Here is a 23,902-nt window from a genome sequence, read left to right on the forward strand (position 1 = left end):
AGACAGAGATCACAAGTAGGCAGAGAGACAGGCAGAGAGAGGCGGGGCTCAGTCCCAGGACCCTGGGATCATGACCTGAGCCAGAGGCAGAGGCTTTAACCCATTGAGCCACTCAGGCGCCCCTAGATATTGTTATTCAGTCATTTTTGGCCTCCTGATACTTTTCTTAAGCTAAGTAATCAGTATTACAATAAAGTATTGAGAGAGTGATATATCTGTAGTATCTGCCATCAAATTCATAGTAGCGTTTATTAAATTTTAAAAATTTTAAATTTTTTAATGCCATTTGATTATAGAGTATACTTATGTGGTGTCATTTTGTGGAAGAGAATGAGTAGGGGTTTTTTGTTGTTATTGTTGTTTGTCTTTTGGTTTTTTTTTTAAACTTTCTGAGAAGTCTGTGTGTCTTTCTCTTTGGGAAATGACATACTGGTTTGGGTGTGATGGTATCATAGAAAGAGTCTTGTTTTGGAAGACAGGGTTCTGAGTTCTAGTTTCACCTATGCTTGAGTTAGTAGCTTTTGTCATCTACAAAATAGAAATTTTTGATCAGATACTCTTCCAAACCAGATGACTTCCTTGGGTGTTCTATAAAATTATCTTTGAACTTTAATGTCTGTGAATTGTAAATTTATTTTTTATTGTATTGAGTATCTTGGATCAGATTAGCTCACTAAATAATGAGACTTGGAGTCTAGTGGTTACTTTCCCCAAATTAGCTTCTTCCTAGCTGAAAGAATGGTGGTTGCTAATTTTACTCCTACTGGAAAAGAGAACAAATAGAATGGGCACGTGGTTAAGAGTATTGTTCATTCTAGATCATATTAAAGAGGTGTCAGCAGAAGCCAAACTGAGTGGGTTGATAAAATGAAGGTTGAAAGTCAGATAGTATTTTGGGGTAGTTAATCCCTGCCCTTCTCCCATTCTCTTATTTTGATATTTGTATTTTCTTCTTCCTTTCTTTTTATTTATTTATTTTTTTTGCCAAATATAAAGTGCCATAAAATGTAATCTTGTTTTGAATATTGAGGTTTTTTGACTTAAGAATTCTCTAGACTTGGATGGGTGAGGTCGGAAGAGGGTTGGAAATGATTGAAAGAAAAAAATGGAGCATAAGCCTGAGTAGTAGCTGCTTACACCAAAATATTATTATTTATTGTAGGTAATGTTTCCTAATTTAATTCTAAGATTTAATAGGTCAGTTTCTTATCTATGTGGTGAAGGTATGATTTAATACTGAGAAATGTTTTCCTGGATGTTGAGGATGTAATTCAGATCTTCCTCTTAGTTTTTAAAAATTGTTAGTCTTCTGTTGTTTAATATTGACTGTCTATAATTCATAGAGAAAGACTTTAAATTAAAAAGATTATTATTTTTTTTCCCAATTTATTTATTTTCAGAAAAACAGTATTCATTATTTTTTCACCACACCCAGTGCTCCATGCAAGCCGTGCCCTCTATAATACCCACCACCTGGTACCCCAACCTCCCACCCCCCTGCCACTTCAAACCCCTCAGATTGTTTTTCAGAGTCCATAGTCCCTCATGGTTCACCTCCCCTTCCAATTTACCCAAAAGCACATACCCTCCCCAATGTCCATAACCCTACCCCCCTTCTCCCAACCCCCCTCCCCCCAGCAACCCACAGTTTGTTTCGTGAGATTAAGAGTCACTTATGGTTTGTCTCCCTCCCTATCCCATCTTGTTTCATGGATTCTTCTCCTACCCACTTAAGCCCCCATGTTGCATCGCCACTTCCTCATATCACGGAGATCATATGATAGTTTTCTTTCTCCGCTTGACTTATTTCGCTAAGCATGATACGCTCTAGTTCCATCCATGTTGTCGCAAATGGCAAGATTTCGTTTCTTTTAATGGCTGCATAGTATTCCATTGTGTATCTATACCACATCTTCTTGATCCATTCATCTGTTGATGGACATCTAGGTTCTTTCCATAGTTTGGCTATTGTGGACATTGCTGCTATAAACATTCGGGTGCACATGCCCCTTTGGATCACAACAAATTTGACAATCTGGAAGAAAAGATTGTTTTTTAACATGGTTTTACTTCTGTACAGTCATGGTCAGAGAGACACAGCACAGATTCTTCTGTTACGAGGAGCTAAGTATCTGTCAGATAAAAATGGAGTAACACCTCTGGATTTATGTGTACAGGTATGTTTTTAATATATATTCCTAGCCCTTTACTTTATAATAGAAGTTGAGACTGGTAAAATCACCTTTTTTTCCTCAAACGAGAGTCTGAATGCAAAAATTTTATTCTTTAAAGGATATGATTTTTTTTTTTAAAGAATATGCTCATTAGAAGGAATTGTGATATTGTAAGAAATGTATGTTGGTCTTCATCTCAGTTCCTGACACAAGAGCTTCTCAGGCACTTGGAATCTCCAGAGTGATAAGAATGTCTTTTTGTACCTTAATGAGATGGCTGGTGGCTTAAAGCCTCTGATAGCTTCTGGATGGGTGCTGATTGCCTGGAAAACTGAACATGTGACTCCTGGGGTTATGAGAGGGACTGGAGATTGAGTTCTGTCATCAATGACCAATAATTTAATCAATCATACCTATGTAATGGAACTTCCATAAAAACCCTGTAAACAGTGGGGTTCTCAGGGAGCTTCTGGGTTGGCGAACACATCAAAGTTGTGAGATGGTGGCATGCCCAGAGAGGGCATGGAAGCTCTGTGTCCCTTCCCACATACCTTATCCTGTGCATCTCTTCCATTTGGCTGTTCCCGAGTTGTATCCTTTATAATAAATGTTTTCCTGAATTCTCTGAGTTGTAATCAAACAGCAAACAGCAGATTATCAAATCTGAAGGGGGATTTATGGGAACTCCTGACTTATAGCTGGTTAGTTAGAAGTATGGGTGGCCTGGACTTGTGAATGGTTTCTAAAGTGGGGGCACTTTCATGAGGCTGAGCTTCTAACCTGTGTAGTCTGTGTTAACTCGGGGTAGGTAGCGTCAGAATTGAATTAAATTGTATTATACTTAAGTTGGTGTCCACAGAGAGCTGGAGAATTGCTTGTGTGGAAAACCCACACATTTAGTATCAGACTGGTATGTAGAGGAAATAAGTTTTTCATTAGGAACATTTTTTTAAACCTAGATAATTTTAGTTTTTTTCCTATTTTTTTTTTAAAGGGTGGCTATGGAGAGACCTGTGAAGTATTAATTCAGTATCACCCTAGGCTTTTCCAGACAATTATTCAAATGACACAGAATGAAGATCTCCGAGAGAACATGGTAATGTAGTTGAGCTAGTCGCTTGTAAATGAACAAGATTTGTTCATGTTTAGTATATGTGGCATTTTAAAATGTGCTTAGTGATTTTAGTATTACAGATATTTTAATGATTCAAATTTGCTTATTTGCATTATAGGAAAGTATGAATTATATATATGAACTTTGTGCTAATATTTAACCCTATGAGTCTTCTGCCCTTTGGGTCTTTGTTTTGTTTTTGAAGATTTTATTTATTTGGGGCACCTGGGTGGCTCAGGCATTAAGCATCTGCCTTCAGGTCAGGTCATAATCCCAGGGTTCTGGGATCAAGCCCCGAGTTGGGCTTCCCGCTCTACAAGAAGCCTGCTTCTTCCTCTCTCACTGCCCCTGCTTGTGTTCCCTCTCTTGCTGTGTCTCTCTCTGTCAAATAAATAAATAAAATCTTTAAAAAAAAAAAGATTGTTATTTATTTATGTATTTGAGAGTGTACATATACGTGGTGGGGGCAGAGGGGGAGAGTGAGGGAAAGAATCTCAAGCAGACTCCACACTGAGCCCAGAGCCAACCTGGGGCTTAATCCCACAACCCTGAGATCATGACCTGAGCCGAAACCAAGGGTCAGATGCTTAACCAACTGAACCACTCAGGTGGCCCTGGGTCTTTGGTTTTTGCTTAAAATAATTTGAATTTTCCACATAGGTAGGGGAAAATAATCTAAGGAGGAGTATCCTATCATTGGTAATCACTGGTTTATTGAGCTCTATTTTGTAATAGCTTTACTCTGAAATATTACGGAGTTTAAACTTCTCATATTTTATAAATTTGGAATTAAGTTTTTGTAAATGAACTTGGTGATTTCTATTTGCATTTTTTATTGCTTTTTTACTGGGTGATTTTGAAAAGATTTTATGTCATCTCTATATTAGCTTTTGAATTTATTCCAGGCAAAATAACTGTAAAGGACTTGATTTCAGCTTATTGGCTTTGGGATAATTTTTAAACTAATAGGTATGTAATTTCTTGATAAAGTTTAACGGAGTATTGTATAATGACATTTTTTATTTGTAAAAAATTTAGTTACGGCAAGTTCTGGAACATTTGTCTCAGCAAAGTGAAAGCCAGTACCTAAAGATTCTAACAAGCCTTGCTGAAGTTGCCACAACAAATGGACATAAACTGCTTAGGTAGGTGTTTCAAAATGTAAGTGAATCAATAGGTAACAGTATCTTTCAGCTTTGTCTCCTTTCAGGCTTTTCTGGGAATAGTTTATTCTGTTGGATGTTTTTGTCAGTGCTAAGATGTCCTAAAAATTTGCTGACTTACTATTGTTTCATTTTAAAGGACCAGGGCAATCAGCTATTACTGGGAGATTTTAGTCTCTCTAGAGAGACTGAAAATAGAGACTTACTTAAGTGGATTTGGACAGGTGTCTAAAATTTTATAAAATGATAGCTTAGTCTTCTAAGTAATATGTACATGAAGAATAATCAAGAAAGTTTAGGAGTGGTTTTTTGTTTTGTTTTTTATCCTTCCCCCAAGAAAATAGTTTAGGAGTGTTGATTACTAATTTATAGAACTCTGTATATGGGCTACTGTTCAGCCTGTATACCCTCATGTCCCTTATAAATTTTTTGCCCTAAACTGTCCCCTTCCATTCAGTTCTTTATTCTTTCCAGAAGATGCTATGGTTTTAATGGTTCATTGCTATATCCATGGAGATCATGCCTTTATATTACTTGCGTTTATATGTATTGTATTTTCCTGCAACTATACTTCACTGTGTATGGTTAGCTACCCCAATTAGGAATAAACAGTCCGAATTAGGAATAAACAGCCATTTAAGGGCACCCTGGTGGCTCAGTTGGTTAAGCATCTGACTTCTGATTTCAGGTCAGGTTGTGATATCAGCGTTGTGAGATGGAGCCCTGTGTCAGTCTCCATGCTCTGTGTGTAGTCCACTTCAGATTCCCACTCTTCCTCTCCCTCTGCTTTTCACCCCCGCTTGTGCGCACACACACATATTCTCTCTCTCAAATAAATCTTTAAAAAAGGAGTAAAAATAAACTAAAAATCTAAAAAAAAATCATTTAGAAATAGTAAATGTATTTTTTCTTGGCTTATAAATTTGGCCCACGTCTATTTGGATGCTTTCCCCTTAGCAGTTTTCTTTTCACTTCTCTTAATACACTGACAATCTTAGAATAGGCTTTGGTCTTCTCTCATCTCTGTAGTTGCAACTGGAGTTTCTTCCTCCCAACTCCATACTCTTTCTAGAAATCGGCTACATTGTTGACTCCATTATGATAGCTGTTTGTTTCTGTCTTCCTTTGGGCTTCAGACCTACTTCAGACCAGAATTACACTCTGTACTGTTTATTTAGAAGGGTCTTTGCTAGGCCCCTTACCCTTCATGATACCAAGGTCACCCCCTTGTGTTCTTTTATCCATTAAGTCTTTCTTCAACATTTCTAGTACTGTACCATTTACTAATTTTTTAAATTCAGTTTCTACCTCTGAGACTGCTTAGGTTCTGTTTATGGAATTCGTTGAATTTCAGCTTTACATAATGCTCTTATTTAGTCAGTTCTATTAATCCATTTATTTGATGAGGACTTTCTACAGTTCAGACATACTAAATAAAGACTTGGCTTGGGATTTAAGGTTGGTTTAGGTTTAAATCCAGATATCACTATTTACTGTGTGATCTCAGCAAGTAACAGTTTTGAGTTTCCCTTTATCATCTACCCATATATCTAATACATGTTTCTGAGTGCCTACTATTCACCAGACCATCTGGTAGGTGATTGTAAATAAAACAGATAAGATCTCTCCCTAAATTTAATTTACAATCAGTCAGTGTTTTGTTTCCTTGTTGGAAAATGGTATTAAATAACTTCTTAATGAATTGTTGTAAAAATACAATGTTAAGGTACTATAAAGTGTCAGGCATGTTGTCTGGTACATAGTAGAGATGATGATGATGATTATATAAATGGAAAATTGCCAGAGATAATAATTATGGTTATTATAAATACTCTACATTTCTTTCTCCCCCCCCCCAAGATTTTATTTATTTATTTGAGAGACACAGAGAGAACACAAGTGGGGGAAAGGGACAGAGGGAGAAGACAGCTCCCCACTGAGCAGGGAGCCTGACGCAGGGCTCGATCCCAGGACCTAAAGGCAGACGCTTAACCAACTGAGTCTCCCAGGCGCCCCCAGTACTCTACATTTCTTACATTAGAAAACTTAACCTGTTTTTTTCTTTTTAAATCTTTGTCCTGCTTTTTGCTTTTCTACAGTAATGAGAAAGCCCATGTTTTTCTGTATTTATGTTTTTAAGTTTACCTTTAACACTTATTAACCAGGCAGTAAGCTAAGGAACATTCAAATATATTATTTCATTTAAACCTCACAGTAAGTTATTTTCATTTGACATAGAAGAAAGCTTAAATTTAACCATTTACCAAGCTAATACATAGAAGAGCCAGGATTCCTGGTCTCACTAATAGAGGGTAGATTTATGGTTACAATCTAGCTCTTAAAAGTAACAGGGAGATTAGTGGAATGGAAGTAGAGTGGGAAAAAGGGAGCCATGATCATAACAGGATTTAAAACTGTTTTGCCAACCTGTACTGCCTCACCACTTATAGTGCTACTTTTCATATGCTTTATGAAATCTGTTAATTATGGCCATTTTGGGGGCTCTGAGTATCTTTTTCTTGAGGTTGATAGTGAGTATTGGTTATTAGTATTTTATTAGAATTTATTGTATTGTTTACTATTTTGGGAAATCCTCTGTTTCTCCTTCACTCTCAGACTTCTACTCTGCTGACCAGATATGTGGGGTTTTTTATTCCCCACACCAAGAAATTTTTTAGACATCAGCTGCTATACAGTTTAACTCAGCTTTGACAATTGTCCATCCAAAGATACATTAGATCTCACAGGTTAAGAGCTCATTCCTATGAGACTGTTCCTACTTTCATATGCCAGTTGCAAGTAGTAGGTCCTCAGGTTACCCACACCTGTCTGACTTCACTTCGTATCAGAGGTTCTCATGACCTCCTTCCTCTTAGATTCAGAAGCTCCCAGAACCCCAGTTTTTTTGGCTTTTTGTGGAGGCTTTATCTTGTAGGCATATTGGTCATTAACTGCATTTTCAGGCCCTCTCCCCTTTTTGGAGAATGTGGGGTGATGCTGGAAATTCCAAGCTTCTAATCATGGCTTCATCTTTCTCATGAGCAGCCTTCATTCAGGAGCCCGCTAAGAGTCACCTCAGTAGAACAAAAGACACTGCTGTCACCCAGGAAATTATAAGGGATTTAGGAACTCTTTGTCAGGAAATGGGTCGAAGACCAAATACTAGAACAAAAGATACTCCTAGTGCTCTTATCACTTAGGAAATTATGCGGGTTTTAGGAACTCTGCCAGCATCCAGGAACAGAGACCAATATATATATTTTTTATTATCTCACAACTGCCAGTATAGAGTCTTAAGAGGATCTCAAATACGAATTACTCCCCTCTGCCAGGTTATGTTTTATGGCACTTTTGCAAAATTGTCTCCCTTTTTGTTTACTCATTTGTGAATCATTTTATGTTTCTTAACCCACAATGTGATATAATTTTGGCTACATACTTTAATAGAAATTTTAATTAAGGAAACTGATTCAAATATGTATTTAGTGACAATTGAGATGTTATTTAGCTTACTTTTGAGAAAATTGATAGCCTTTTGTCTAAATGATTCTAGGAATATTTACTAAAGATAAATACTGATATAATGTGCATATAATGTGTTTCACTAATTAATTGAGTTATCTTGCATTCAGTGTACTTATGATTAAAGATATAGTTATCAGTGTGCAAATGAAGAGAGATATTATAGCTCTTTGCTTAGTGAAACACTGAATGAAAGTATACTCATATAAACCAAAGGTATTGATAGGGCTTTGCATTAGGAAACTAATGTTAAAACTTTTATATTAAGATACCACATGGCTTGGGAAGAAATTATCATTTTATGATCAAATGGAGAAGGATATGATGAAGTTTGGATTTTATGATCTTTTTATTTAATACTAAAGAGATATTTCACGGTTGTAGAGTGAAAAATAACATTTTTTAGATGCGGTGAATCAGCTTGGAAAGAAGTTTAAACTGGGTACAGTAAATAAAATTATTAGACTATTAATAGTATACTCAGATTCCACTGTGTAAGAAAATACTTCTTTTTTTTTTTTTAAAGATTTTATTTATTTATTTGACAGGCAGAGAGAGGGGGAAAGCAGGCTCCCCGCTGAGCAGAGAGCCCAGGGTGGGGCTCTATCCCAGGACCCTGAGATCATGACCTGAGTTGAAGGCAGAGGCTTAACCCACTGAGCCACCCAGGTGCCCCAAGAAAATACTTCTTAATATAACTCATGATGTATTTCCTAGATCGGATACTTAAATCTTTATATATATGATAATTTTGCACAGGAAAGTCAGATACATCTCTTTCTCATGGAAGAATTTGAGAGTCATCATAGTTCACTATGATGTCACGACACAAAGAAGGAGATAGTTTCAGCCAAACTACATTTCTGTTTTGTCAGTCTCAACAATCTTAGGATATAAAATTAGAACACTTCATAAAGACAAATATGTAAAACTCAGTACAAGCTAAAGTAGTAATTCTGTACACATTACATTAGTAATGTACACATTACTACTGTACACAGTAGTAATTCTGTACACACTTGATTCAAAGTTACTAAAACAAGGAGTTTGACTAATGTGATAGAGCTGTCCCAGTTCATGGGGAGTAGTAACTGTTACATTTTGGGGAGCAGTAACTGTTACATTTTACTAATAACACTTGTAACTGATAGGTCATTTTTATTGACTTTTGAACAATTTAATAATTCTTAGAGTGAAAAACAACATGAATATTGAAGTAAAAATGTTAGAAAATTTTGGGTTCACATGTCACCAGGGTAGAAAATACCCTCTATTTGGCACTTATCACATTAGAATACTTAGAAGTAGGCACTTGCTATTTCCATATTATTGTGGAATGATGTGTGTTTGACGTACAATGTTACATTGGTTTCAGATGTACAACATACATAGTGACTCAACAATTCTTTATGTTAGTGCTCATCATAAATATAGTCACATATGTATGTCACCATACAATGTTATTACAGTATTATTGAGTATATTCCCTATACTGTACTTTTCATCTCCTTGACTTATTTTTATAACTGGCAGTTTGTACTTTCTAATCCCTTTTATCTATTTTGCTCATCTCCCCATCCACCTAATCCTTAACTTTTTTTTAATGGATACCTAAAAATATAGAGGAAAATTTTAGTGAGCTGGGTAAAAATACACTTAGGGGAAGATGGGGTAAGCTTTGATAATTAATATATGCAAAGACAGTCATACCATTCTGCCCAAAAGTTTATGTAACTCTTTACTCTACTTTTGTGCAACTCTTGTAATACAAGATAACTGATGTTAGAGATTTCAAAATAAAGCCACCCCCTGAACAAAAACAAAATTTTTTTTTAAGATCTGTCATTAGATTCAGTACAGATTTAGCCTAACTCCTACTACAGTTTCTCTGTGGAAGTGTAGTTCATTGATACTTGTGATGATGAACAATCCCCAGGTATTATAAGATTCTGAAGTGCTTTTTGATTTATCAAAGAAGGTTTATATTATATTCAATATTGTGCTAAATGGTTTTGAGTTTTTTTTTTTTTTCAGGGATGTATATCCTGTATTTATGTAGAGTCCTAACACTACCCATTATGTAGAGAACCATGCTTGCTGATAGTAACTTTAAGATTATTCAATTTGTAAATTTTCTACTGTATGTGAACGATTGGTTACTATTCTGGGGAGAGATGTGAAAATCCTGTTATGGATAGAAGAGTAGAAGGTTCAGCTTCTGCAGCTGATTTGTGGGTTGACTTAAGAGCATAACATTTCTATCATTGTTTCTCTGTGAAATGTTCTCAGAGTTCTAAGATTCAGTGTAATTTACATGTATATTTTGAAAGTGAGAGTTTGAGATTGCCTTAAGTTGGTGCCCCAAGAAATTGTTTTACAGTGGTGCTTTTTTTCATATTTTTATGCTTTGATAATTAGTTATATTCTTCTTGCTTAAACATTAATAATTCATTCATATGCAATTCAAATAATGTGTAGCAACTTCCTATTAAAACATTCCAACCCTATCATGATAGGAATTTTGCTAGTTGTATTAGGAAACCCATGGTCAATATGATTAAAAGGTCTTAAGTAATTTAAAATGTAATTTTTATTGTCCACCTAACCTGTTCATATTTTAATTTTTATTTTCAGCCTATCTAGTAATTATGATGCTCAAATGAAGAGCCTTTTAAGGATTGTGAGGATATTTTGTCATGTCTTTCGAATTGGTCCATCCTCTCCCAGTAATGGAATCGATTTGGGCTACAATGGGAATAAAACTCCAAGAAGCCAGGTGTTCAAGGTCAGAAAAGTACATGATATTGTTAGGAGATAATTGAAAAAGAGATGAATTTGATAAAGATTGCAGTCATTAGTCGGAAATATCACAAACTAAATTTATTTATTTTTTACCACTTTCTAAGTTAGGCACACCTTTCTCCTTTAATTCTGTCTAATCAACAGCAATCTTAAGTGGTTACTTTTCTGTATTTTTCTTATAAATAACATTTTAATTCCATTAGTGTTATATTCTAAAGGGTAAAGATATTTATTATTTAAATCTACATTTTTATTGGATTACAGGTTTTAAATGTGACAATATGCAACCATCATGCTTTTTTTAAAAAAAATTCTTAACTCAGAAGGAAAGAAAATATCTAGTTTTCTTTTTTTTTCTTGTGTCCATTTTTTTAAAAAGTTTTTATGTTAATTCCAGTTAGTTAACATACAGCGTTAGTGTTAGTTTCAGGTATGCAGTATAGTGATTCAACATTTCCATACATTACCCGGTGCTCCTCATGACAAGTGCACTCCTTAATTCCCATCACCTGTTTAACCCATCCCCTCACCCACCTCCCCTCTGAAAGTATCTAGTTTTTATTTAGAGGTTATTATCATGTGTATGTCTGTGTATGTGTTTTTGAAGTAAGATTACTTTCATTTCCTGCATTTACTGCCAATTCTTTAGATCACGTCAAGGAAAAATCATTGAGATATTTTCTCTCTTCCTTTCTCTTTCTCTCTCTCCCTCTCTCTCTCTCTTTCTTTCTCTAAGATTTTATTAATTTGAGAGGCGGCTGGGTGGCTCAGTGGGTTAAAGCCTCTGCCTTCTGTTCAGGTCATGATCCCAGGGTCCTGGGATAGAGCCCTGCATTGGGCTCTCTGCTCAGCAGGAAGCCTGCTTCCCCCGCTTCTCTCTGCCTGCCTCTCTGCCTACCTGTGATCTCTGTCTGTCAAATAAATAAATAAAATCTTTAAAAAAAAGATTTTATTAATTTGAGAGAGAAAGAGAGCATAGGTGGTGGGTGGTAGTGGTGAGAGGGCTGAGGGAGAGGGGGAAGCAGGCTTCCCATTGAGCAGAGAGCCTGATGCGGTACTCCATCCCAGGACCCCGAGATCATGACCAGAGCCAAAGGCAGTTGCTTAACCAACTGAGACACCCAGGCATCCCATATTTTCTTAAAATGTTTTGTATTGCTTCAGCTGCTTCCTGTAAGACCCAGGACCATGTTGCTACCCAAATTAAATTACAATTTTATGAATTAAGCAAAATGAACATGGCTGTAATTCTCTTGGTGCTGCTTTTTTGTGGCATTATATTTTTAAGTAACTCAGATGTTGGACAAATGTGTAACTTTATAACGTTTTCATGTTATTTTTTTAAAGGCAATTTTCTTAAGAGATTTTCATAGTATAAAATTTGCTTTTTGGTTCACAAAGGCTTGTATTTCTTTAGTCTTTTGAGTACAAATATAGGTTATCAGTCTAAAAAGTGATATAAATATTTTAAAGTGTCAGTTCCTCAAAAACTAGTTATGATTGACAGCTTTACTGTCTGTAAAATCTGAAGTAAAACTAATGACTTATGCTAAATGATTTTTTTCTTACATGGAAATTTTTTTTTACAGACATTTAATAACTGCTTTGTTAGCATTTTGACACTAGTAGGTTCTTTAATAACCTAAAATGGGTATGATAGGCTGCTTCAGGTTTTTTTTTTTTTGTTTTTTTTTTTTTGCTTCACTGTTTTTTAAAGAATTAGTGTCGGAAAGAGTTTTTAGCTGTGTGTGTGTTCGTGTATGTGTGAGAGAGTATTTCTTATTTTCCCTTCCTTTTTTTTTTTTTCCCTATTGTGCCACCTCCTGGAAGGAGTCAGTTATACATCTTCTTGTAGTTCAGATTTTGGCTTTTCACATACTACTTCTTCAGCAGTAGTTTGGAGTGATAACTTACTGTCTTTGCAAAATTTGAATCTAATCATTGAGCCACTGTTTTGTCATTGTTGTTTTAAGTGAGCTCTATTGCTTAAACATTCTCATTATATGCAGTTGTCCTTAATGTATTCTGGTGTGGCCAGTGCTGTTAGTTACTGAATCTAGGCTTGATTTAATTTTCTGTTTATTATTTCTGCTTACCTATAATGATGAATAGAAAATCAGTTGAGGTGTAGACAGTCACTATTATCCAAATCGCATGTGGATTATACTCACTGTTGTCTGATTTTTTTGTTGTTGTTGTTAAATTGTAAGTCAGCCATGTGTTTGCTAATGATATCAGAAAATAAGTAGTGTGTTAATTCATAGCCTCTGTATAAGAATTAAATGCTTGATTTAAAATGTTAGTTTTCTATCTATCCCATCAGTACAGGTATAACAGAGTAGAAAAGGGTGTCACTGGTTTTCTTTGAACTTTTCTTTAATGAAATCTAAACTCTGTTTTGATTGTCATATACCAGTGAAGTATATAATAAAAAAGTTCTTTTTTTCTATTTTATTTCACTTGTTAGTGTCTTCTTTTTTCTTAAGTTACTGTTTTCTGCATCATTGATAACTGCTTTGCCTCTGACCACTTTTTCTCTTAAATTTTGACCTTTCACTTTGTAAAATGTGAAACTCACCTATTTTTTTAAACATTAGGTTTAAACTAACTCACCTATTTTTTTAAACATTAGGTGTTTCTATTAAAAACTTAGTCTCTTTCATATAATTTTATGAATTAAATGTAGACTGAAGGATGAGAAAATGATGTCTTCCAACTTACAAGGATAAAAAATAGAAACTATATTGTCATCTATTTATATAAAGTCTTCTGTTCATTGTGGGGTGATTTACAGTTGTAAATATCATAACCATTTCCTGAGTTCCTGCAGTGCTAGACTGGAAATACCATTTTAATTTTTACCACATTTTTGTCGAAGGTAGCAATTGATCTTTACTTTCCATTTCATTAACTAGGTATCCTAACATGTCACTTTATTGTTAGGATTAACTAATGGGTTTTCCGTTAAGAATGAGTGGGTTTATAGGCCATTTGGTTTTAGGAGGTGAAATTGTTTAACATCCTGTTATTAGTTTTCTGATTTATCTTAGAAATCCTTTAAGTTAATCTTAACACTTAGCTATTTTTTTTCAGTGTGAAGAGATTTTTATCTAGTGCCTTGGAAACTTTGGGGTATCTGAATGAGAAGGTAGTTATGAATATTGAAGCAGTGTGAGCATGGAGTAGACAGTTTAGGCTTCCTGAATCTTTTTTTTTTTTTTTTTAAAGATTTTATTTATTTATTTGACAGACAAAGATCACAAGTAAGCAGAGAGGCAGGCAGAGAGAGAGGAGGAAGCAGGCTCCCTGCTGAGCAGAGAGCCCTATGTGGGGCTGTTGTATGTGTGTGTGTGTGTGTGTGACTATTAATGCTTTGTAGAGTTATAATTGGTAAAATTTGGAAGCCAGGAAAGATTGAGAAACTTCTAAATTTAAAATCTTAATCTTTTGAGTTATAACATTTGACATTATTAAATTGAGTCTAGTTAGACTAACAGAAAACTTGAAGATACTATTAAAGAACATAAGTTACTAATACTTTCCTGTCAAATTTGTGTCTCACTTTGGCAGATGGATCTTAAATTTTTAAAAATTGTCCAACAAGTCTGAGATTATATGTTACGGTTTTGAAATAGATCTTAAAATGTTTTGAGAACTATATGTGGTTATCATAACATTGTTACTATGTGTAGAATATATTTCTGGAGTGAAGACCATTCAGTAATATGAAATGAAGCTCTCTTTCACAATGCCAAGATGCCTACTAGTGGCTTTTATAGTCATTGACTCATTTTTTTTTTCTTAGGATTTTATTTATTTATTTGACAGAGAGAGAGATCACAAGTAGATGGAGAGGCAGGCAGAGAGAGAGAGGAAGCAGGCTCCCTGCTGAGCAGAGAGCCCGATGCGGGACTCGATCCCAGGACCCTGAGATCATGACCTGAGCCGAAGGCAGTGGCTTAACCCACTGAGCCACCCAGGCGCCCAAATGACTCATTTTCTATAGTCATTGTTTTCCGTAGTCATTGACTTATGTTTCAGAAATAGGTGATATATATGTTGCTTTGTATCTTATCTACAGTTTTCTATCATTATTTATGGATATAGAAATCATCATAGATATGCTTTGCAGTGGTTTATTTTTAATTTTAAAAATTTACTTTAACCCCTTTTTAAATTTGTGGCTGCTACCACAGTTAGAAATTAGAATTATTTTCACGGTATTCTTTTGGTTATAGAGGCATGAACTTTCTGAACAAACCTTCAAAGGGACACCTCTTTAGGTAAAAATACCTTGAGGTTGAAATTTAGTTTTAATGCATGTGTGAATGAAGAAAGAAAAGATAGGAAAAAGCCCAAGATGACTGACTTGTTCTTTTTTTTCCCTCATTCTCTTTTTAATTTTTGCTGTGTTCCTTTACTGACAAGTCTTTCTTGAACTATCATTTTTACACAGATCTGGGTTTAAAAAATTATTTCTGGGTTACTCAAAATTTGCCTTTAATTTTTACACATTGTCAGTATTTAAAGATAGGATTGCTGTTGGTTCAGGCTCAGTGCTCTCATCTGTGTGAGCAGCAGGTTATCATTTCTTGCCTTAGGCTTCATCTCTATTCAGTGTGCTGATTTTCTAGGTTTTAGCCCTTCTCATTTGGAGGCCAATTATTCCTTTTGTCTTTTGCTTCAAGAAGTTTTAAATTACCACCCATTCTTTCTATTTTGGGAGTTCAATTTGTGATGTAAAACTGAAAGTTTCACTGACATAAGAAGTTCTTTTTCATCTTTTACAGTGTGTTTAATGTTTTGTTCATGAGAAGAATTAAGACATTTTTGTTGCACCTCAGTGTTTATGGCAGCTGGCGCTTCTTGCCCTTCCTTTAAGCAGCTCAGGGATCCTGAATCTCCTAACTGCTGTGCCTAACCATGGAAAAGCCCTCTTTGTAGGGGGCAGGAGTGCTTATTTCAACCTCAGAGAGAGTATAATTAGTTTCTCACTCTGCTTACCTGTTACCTATTCTGTACTAATTAAATATTTGTTGAATGAAGGAGGTGGGTTTTTGTTGGTGATAGCATGACTTTTTTGCTTTGTTTTCTGCTTTTTGGTTTAATATTACAATGAAGACTTAGGGTTAATTTAACTATTTTCAAGTTCAGTAAGTCAAATATTTCCAAAAAGTGGATGTTCTGGAAACTTGAAGAAAGACTGAACATATAGCAGAGGAATTTGTTAGAAAATAATTATAAAGAATTTCCTGGAAGAATAGGTTATTTAGATATTTCCTAAACTTTCAAATGTAGTTGATGAATCTGTTTCCACTAAGTAAGATTTTAGTATTTTAATTATTATTTTTTTGGTTGAAATATTGTAGGCATGGCTCTTTCTGAAGCACATGGTCTAATTTGTAGCATTCTGTGATCCTAAAAGAAACAAAAAGTAAGAGTAACTTTTACATTCATTTGTAGAAAGGCAATTTATATTCTCAATAGGAATATTTCATACCTTGTGGCTCAGCTGGTGAAGCTTCTGCCTTTGGCTCAGGTTATGATCCTGGTGTTAATAGGAATATTTAAAATAGTGTAGAAATGAAGGAGCATTTAACTGCTATCCTTGGCTGTCCTCCCACCCCCTACTGATAACTGTTAATTTTTATTTGGGATTAAAAATAGTCTAGCAGGTCTCTCCCTCCCCCCCAGTTTTATTGAGATATAACTGACCTGTAACATTGCATAAGCTTAAGGTGTACAATGTGATAATTTGATACATGTGTGTTTTGCAAAATGTTTGTCACAATAAGGTCAGTTAGCATATCCTTCACTGACATTATTTCCATTTTCCTTTGTTACAGTGAGGACATTAAAGCTTTACTCACATAGCATCTTTCAAGTAAACAGTATAGGATTGATAATTGGTCATGGTATTGTATATTGGAGCCCTGGTAACATGCCTTTTATAGTATTTCTCCTTGTTAAAAATTACTAATTATTAGGGATGATACATATATTTCATCTTCTTTAGTACTTAGTCATTTTGTAGCTTTTGTGATTACATAATATTTTGAAAGGGAAATTTTCATTTGCTGTTAATTTACAAAAGACATTTCATTATTCTTAAGAGGTATATTTTAAATAGTATAGAAATAAGAAGTAGTTTACTCTCTCCCTCCCTTTTTCTTTTGCTAGTCAGGGGCACCTGGGTGGCTCAATCAGTTAAACATCTGCCTTTGGCTCAGGTCATGATCCCAGGGTTCCTGACCGGCTCCCTGCTCATGGGGAGCCTGCTTCTCGGGGAGCCTGCTTCTCCTCCTCCTAGTCCTCCGCCTCTGCTTGTGTGCTCTCTCTCTGTCACTCTCTCTCTCTCTTTCTCTCTCTTGCTCTGCTCTCTTAAAAAAAGAAAACTTAAAAAAAAAAAAAGATTGCTAGTTGGTATTTGATAGTTACTAGTTGTTAGAGATGGATTTTGTGTTTTATGTGCGTGAAAACTTATGCATGTTTTATGTGTGTGTGTGTATATATATATATATATATGTGCATTTCTTACCATAAATTTTCAAAATCTGTGAATTGCATGTAAAGAAAAGAGCACAGTAAACTTTTTAAAAAGTTTATTTCTTTTAATAATCTCTTCACCTGGGTGGCTCAGTGGATTAAAGTCTCTGCCTTTGGCTCAGGTCATGATCCCAGGGTCCTGCAATCGAGGCCCTTGTCATTGGGCTCTCTGCTCAGAGGGGAGCCTCCTTCCCCCTCTCTCTCTCTCTCTGCCTGGCTTTCTGCCTACTTGTGATCTCTGCCTGTCAAATAAATAAAGAAAATCTTAAAAAAAAAATCTCTACACCTAGTGTTGGACTCCAAACTCACAGCCCTGAGATCAAATTGCATGTACCACTGACTGAACCAGGCAGGCACCCCAAAACTATGCTGTTTATTATGCTTTTTAGGAATTCTCTCTTTCTTTTTAAAAAGATTTTATTTATTTATTTGACAGAGATTACAAGTAGGCAGATAGACAGGCAGAGAGAGAGGAGGAAGCAGACTCTCCGCTGAGCAGAGAGCGCAATGCAGGCCCCATCCCAGGACCCTGGATCACGACCCGAGCTAAAGACTGAGGCTTTAACCCACTGGGCCACCCAGGGTCCCCTAGGAATTCTCATTTTTTAAATTGTGAAAAGATTTATAATTGAAAATTGTTAACACATGAATATAGTAAATGTTGGGGGATTGCATATGTAAAAGTAGTATATGTTTGTTTTGTTTTATTTTTTAAAGATTATTTATTTATTTATTTGACAGAAAGAGATCACAAGTAGGCAGAGGCAGGCAGAGGGAGAGAGGGAAGCAGGCTCCCTACTGAGCAGAGAGCCAGATGTGAGGCTTGATCCCAGGACCCTGAGACCATGACTTGAGCTGAAGGCAGAGGCTTAACCCACTATGCCACCAAACTGCCCCATAAAAGTAGTATATGTTTTTAAATCTAAATATTTGAAAAATTTTAAAAGATGAAAAGATTGCTTATAAATTTTTTGTTAGACTTTAGTTTCACCTTTTTTTATTCCAAGGAATAAATACATGCAAATTAAACTTTGCTATAAACAAAGAAATTGTTATTTATGTGGCATTCCTATGATTTTGTTATTACCTTTAGGCATTGCTATCACATTAATTTAGGAAAATAGAAGTATTTAGAATAAATTTTCTCTTTTATGTTATTTGTTTGGCTGTGTGAGTTTTTTTCCCCAGAATTTAAGAATAATGTTTAAAAAACACTTCTGTTTTTCTCCTAGCCTCTTGAATTGCTTTGGCACTCCTTAGATGAATGGCTAGTTTTAATAGCTACAGAATTGATGAAAAACAAAAAGGACTCAACGGATATCACTTCTATTTTACTGAAACAAAAAGGCCAAGATCAAGATGGTACTTCCATTCCTCCATTTGAACCTCCAGGACCTGGGAGCTATGAAAATCTATCCACTGGCACAGGGGAATCTAAACCAGATGCTTTTGGAGGAAAACAGGAAGCCAGTGCAGACTGTCAGGATGTTATTTCTATGACAGCTAACCGGCTAAGTGCTGTCATTCAAGCTTTTTACATGTGCTGTTCTTGTCAGATGCCTCCAGGGTAAGAAGGTTTCTGCTTATTACTTCCTTTTCTGATAGATGAAGAAAAACTATGATTTTTTTGTAATTTCAGTAACAACAAATAATAATTTGTTAATTTTAGGTTCTGTTTTAATTTTGCTTTAGGATACTTACTGTACTAATCTTAAAATACTTGAGTTTTAAGCAGTATATAAGTTATTAACATGTAGAATGGTGAATGTCACTTTGTATAAGATTATTTAATTATGTATTATTTAAAATGTGTAGAGCAGAGACATTTAAATTTTCAAGGTTTTAAAAAATTCTCTGGGCATATCCTGGGTTAATGAAAAGATATATATATATATATATATATATATATACACACACACACATACACACACATATTCTAATCTCATGTATTGACTGGGCATGCCTCAGTTTCTCAGTTTTTCAAGATTTTAAAACTTCTCTGGACATATCCTCTGTTAAAGAAAAGTTATATATATATGTATTCTAATCTTATGTATTGACTGGGCATGCTTCAGTTTCTCAAATTTAGTCCAAACCCAAATCTTGTTTTTTTTTTTTTTAATAGTTACCAAATTTTACTGTATCACCAATTTCTGTGTGTTCTCATTGTTTTTTTTTTAATCCCCACAGAATGACTTCACCTCGTTTCATTGAATTTGTCTGCAAACATGATGAAGTTCTAAAATGCTTTGTTAATAGGTAAGGTTTTCTCAGATTCATATATTGTCCTCATAGACTTTTCTTTCTTATAGTTTTTATCTCAACAAAAATAATGTTATTTTTGTTACTATTCAAAAAATGCTACATGACAAGTAAAAGTATAGTAGGTGTGGATTAATATTTTTCTTTTGTTTCAGTATCTGTATATCTGAATTTGCATTTCACTTAGTACAACTCATTCTTCCTGTCCATTTAAACAAATTATATTTTTCTTTTAGAAATCCCAAAATTATATTTGACCACTTTCACTTTCTCCTTGAATGTCCCGAGTTGATGTCAAGATTCATGCATATCATAAAAGCACAGGTAGAGATTTCTTTTAACCTTGTTTTTATTCTGTCTAATGAAAATTAAGTCTTTTAGTTTGAATACAGTTTAGTGAAGTAATTATTATACTTGAGACCTCCTGCTGTAAGAGGAGTAAAATTACTTTATTCTTTACTTTAGTTTGTGGAATTACATTAGTATGTTAATATGAAGAGCATTTTTTTTTAAGAGCATTTTTTTTTTAAATTTTAAAGGAAGTATGTATCAAGTGCCCACTGTGTGGAAAGACAACAGAATACATTGACACATTTTCTGAAATGAGTTTACTGGAGCATTGGTGCTATAAGGCTGATGGTCCTTGAGAAAAGCATTTTATCCCCAAATGCATTTAGAATATAATATCCCTGTTGGAGATTTATAATGCATATCAGCAGCTTGTTAAAAGGCATTGAGAAACCCTCTGCTAAAAATAGTGATTTAACTTTGTTAATCCTTCAAATTTATTTGACCTGAGAGCCTTTTCCCCAGTAAGGTTCATTCTTCATATCTCATGTTTCATGAAACGTGCTAGGGGAAAACTTGTTTTGCTACATACAATCTATGTAATTTGGGGCACATTTCCAACATCCTTAAGCCTTGGTTTCTTCATCTTATAGATATAGAGATAATGACACCAATCTCACAAAACTACTGTGAAGAATAAATTTTAATTGTAACTGATGTATATGTTCAATAGATGGTAGTTATTTGGAGATAGAAAGCATATGTCTTCTCTCCGAAAAGATGTTGATTCATTCTAGCAGGGGAGATAATAAGTGTACCTATAAAATAGTAGTTACATTATTACGTGATTGTTTAGGAGTTTAAGGGAGGAAGACCTTGCTCCTGCCTGCTGTAGTCAAGGAAGATTTTGAAGGGGAAGTAGAGTTTATGCTGGACATTGAAAAGCATTGCAACGTTTTGCTGGAAGTGAATGGGGAAGATGAACATTCTAGCCAAGATACGAGCCAGGGCTTATAAATGGAAAAGTGTGTAAAATTACAGTGGTTGAAGCAGAAATTTTGTGTAGGTGAGGAATGAGATATAATTCTGGAAAGGTAGGTTGGGGTCACACTGTGTTAAGCCTTGATTGCCAGATTGAAGAATCTTCTTTGTTTTTTTGACTATCAGCAACCCCTGGTAACTTGGAAGAATGATAGGACCTTGGCAAAATTTTAGGGAATAATTTGTCAAAAGTGCAGGATAAACTGGAGGTTCTGGTTTGGTTAGTAGTCATAAGATAGATACTATAGGTGTTTTTAAAATGTCTTTAGGGACACTAACACTTTTGGGAGTTAAAGAAGCTAAGAACTAATTTTTATAAAATTCTGCACATGTACGTAAGTATCCTTTGGCATCTGTTAAAAAATAATGTAAAAGAGAAGATAATAATAGTAACTTACATTTATTGAATGCTAACTTTAGGTCAGTGACCATATAGATGCTTCACATGGATTATTTCCACTACAATCTTGTGAGATAGGTACTCTGTAACTGAGGAGATTAAGCAACTTGTCATTTAGGTACTAAGTGGGAGAACCAGAATTTAAGAGTTTGTCTTTTTTTTTTTTTTAAGATCTTACTTATTTATTTGACAGAGAGAGAGAGAGATCACAAGTAGCAGAGAAGCAGGCAGAGAGAGAGGGGGAAGCAGGCCCCCCCGCTGAGCAGAGAGCCCAATGCGGGGCTCAATCCCAGAACCCCAGGATCATGACCTGAGCCGAAGGCAGAGGCTTTAACCCTCTGAGCCACCCAGGTGCCCCGAGTTTCTGTTTTTTAAATTCATTTTCTTAATCTAAACTATTTGACTCCATTCTAGGGCAAATAAGATTATATGTGAAAGAAGCTCTTAGATTTTGAAAAAGAGATAGTTTGTTATTCTTAATATTATCTCTGCTTTTCACTTGTTTTCCTCTTCCATTCCTGAACAGTTAGTCAAAAGCAATTGCATTAAGCTACCCACCCTTTTTTACCCACAGAGGAGGTTTTGTTGCCTGACCAGGTGAGGAAGTGTTCACATGTGTAGTGGTGGCATAGTGTGGAGTTTGGAGCTTCGGTATGGTAAGGGGTTGCCCTTAGAGGGGGGCCCAGCATAGAGTACGTGAGTTGGAGCAGCATATGGAGGATGTCCAGTATAGAGGATGGTGACAGTTGCTCAGAGTAGACAGCCCAAGTAGGATAGAGGGCATCCATGCAGTAATGTGTCCATGTCAGTGACAGGAGATTGGTTATATACAATGTGGGGCAGTTTATCAAATAACTAAATGTACTTATTATGGGAGCCCGTTTTCTCACTATTGGAGGAAGGAGTTACAAAATGGAGGAGAATAGATTGACGCATGTGCTGTTGGATTGGAATTGGAGAATTGTGAACTTAAATTGTGAACTTAAATTTTCAGAGTAGATCAATAGATAAAGCAAACCTGGCACCCAGTTCTCAGCCCCTACACACTGTTCTCAATTAACCGGGGCTCTTTGGAGAAATGGCTAATTTCAGGGCTCTGTCAGGGAAAGTACAAATGAGCCTAGAACTTCTTATATGCAAGAAAGTTGTTCAAAGAGTGACAGGATTATGTCAGAATGATACAGAATCAGTTTGAATGAACTCTGCTGGCCAACGCTGAATAATTTGAACATTCAAATAAATTATGATGGCAGAATACTATAAATAAAATTGGAACTCATGGGGCGCCTGGGTGGCTCAGTGGGTTAAGGCCTCTGCTTTCGGCTCAGGTCATGATCCCAGGGTCCTGGGATCGAGCCCCGCATCGGGCTCCCTGCTCAGCGGGGAGCCTGCTTCCCTTCCTTCCTCTCTCTCTCTCTCTCTCTCTGCCTGCCTCTCTGCCTACTTGTGATCTCTGTCAAATAAATAAATAAAATCTTTAAAAAAAATTGGAACTCATAAGCCTATACTGAAAAAGTTAATAAATGTGAAGTTTGATGAAGGGTGGGGTGTGTTTATAGTCTTAAAGTATCTACTCACAGAATACTTAAGAATTACAAAGATTAAAAACTACAGTGGAAAACTTGGCAGTGATCAAAACAGACGTATCAGCATGCTAGCTGATAGGACGTACTGAGGAGAATGTGGGCATCATTTCTAAGATATTCCTGCTAAAGATGTACACCCTGAATTTAATCATGAGAAAAACATCAGACTAACTTCAGTGGAGGGACATTCTCCACAATAACTGACATACAGGTTTTAAAAGTATCAATCAAGGTCATGAAAATTAAGAACGCACTGAAGAACTGTACCAGAGTGAGAGAGACAGGACAACTAAGTGCCATTCTCGCACTGTGAAGGATAGTATTAGGACACGGGCAGAGCTTGACATGAGGGTCTAAGAATTAGCTGTAGTAATGTACCAAGGTTAGTTTCTTGATTTTGATGGTTGTTATCTAGTTATGTAGAATTCTCTTGATTATAAGAAATATACACTGAAGTATTTAAGGGTGACTAGACATCACGTTGGCAGCTTACTCTCATATCAAGGAAAAAATACTTAATTCTCTATTATACTTAGAAATTTTCTGTAACTTGGAAGCATTTTGCAAAAAATCAAGTAGAAAGTGTAAAAGAACAAAAACAATTACCTGTGGTAAGGGATTGACTTCTTCTATTGGTGGTTTTCAGAGGTGGCCTGTAGTTAAAGGGAGAGTCATTTTGCATTGCTGTACAAATGCTATTAAGAGGAGCCTCTGTGATCAGTCTTGTTTTGTGAATTATTTAATGGAAATACGGTACTCAGAAAGTTTACATACAAAAACATGCCCTTTGGCTTTTTAGGTGTATGTAAATATGTGTGGATGTTTTGATCTTACACATCTCTTACTAGCTTCTGAAGGTAACATTGTATATGGTTTAATGTTCCACTTGAATTACTTTAAAAATGCCATTTGCTTTTATTTATTGGTTCACATTTTATAGATAAAGGATATAGTTAAATATCTTAAAATGGTGAATAAGTTTTCTATCGCCTTCTGTCATGTCA

At 35.4% G+C, this 23,902-nt stretch overlaps 1 protein-coding gene across 4 annotated transcripts in view; it reads left to right on the forward strand.

Moving 5' to 3' along the window:
- The window catches only part of HACE1 (HECT domain and ankyrin repeat containing E3 ubiquitin protein ligase 1), a 119,239-nt gene that overhangs the window by 44,287 nt on the left and 51,050 nt on the right, over window positions 1–23,902 (forward strand). For all 4 annotated transcript variants that reach the window (XM_044244910.1, XM_044244928.1, XM_044244918.1 and 1 more), the window contains 7 exons: window positions 2,081–2,177; window positions 3,169–3,270; window positions 4,327–4,433; window positions 10,608–10,758; window positions 18,554–18,888; window positions 19,512–19,580; window positions 19,820–19,907. In XM_044244910.1, the coding sequence (XP_044100845.1) occupies window positions 2,081–2,177; window positions 3,169–3,270; window positions 4,327–4,433; window positions 10,608–10,758; window positions 18,554–18,888; window positions 19,512–19,580; window positions 19,820–19,907 (949 nt within the window). The remainder of the gene's footprint in view (window positions 1–2,080; window positions 2,178–3,168; window positions 3,271–4,326; window positions 4,434–10,607; window positions 10,759–18,553; window positions 18,889–19,511; window positions 19,581–19,819; window positions 19,908–23,902) is intronic.

Source organism: Neovison vison, chromosome 1 (genome assembly GCF_020171115.1).
Source record: "Neovison vison isolate M4711 chromosome 1, ASM_NN_V1, whole genome shotgun sequence".
Lineage (NCBI taxonomy): Eukaryota > Metazoa > Chordata > Mammalia > Carnivora > Mustelidae > Neogale > Neogale vison.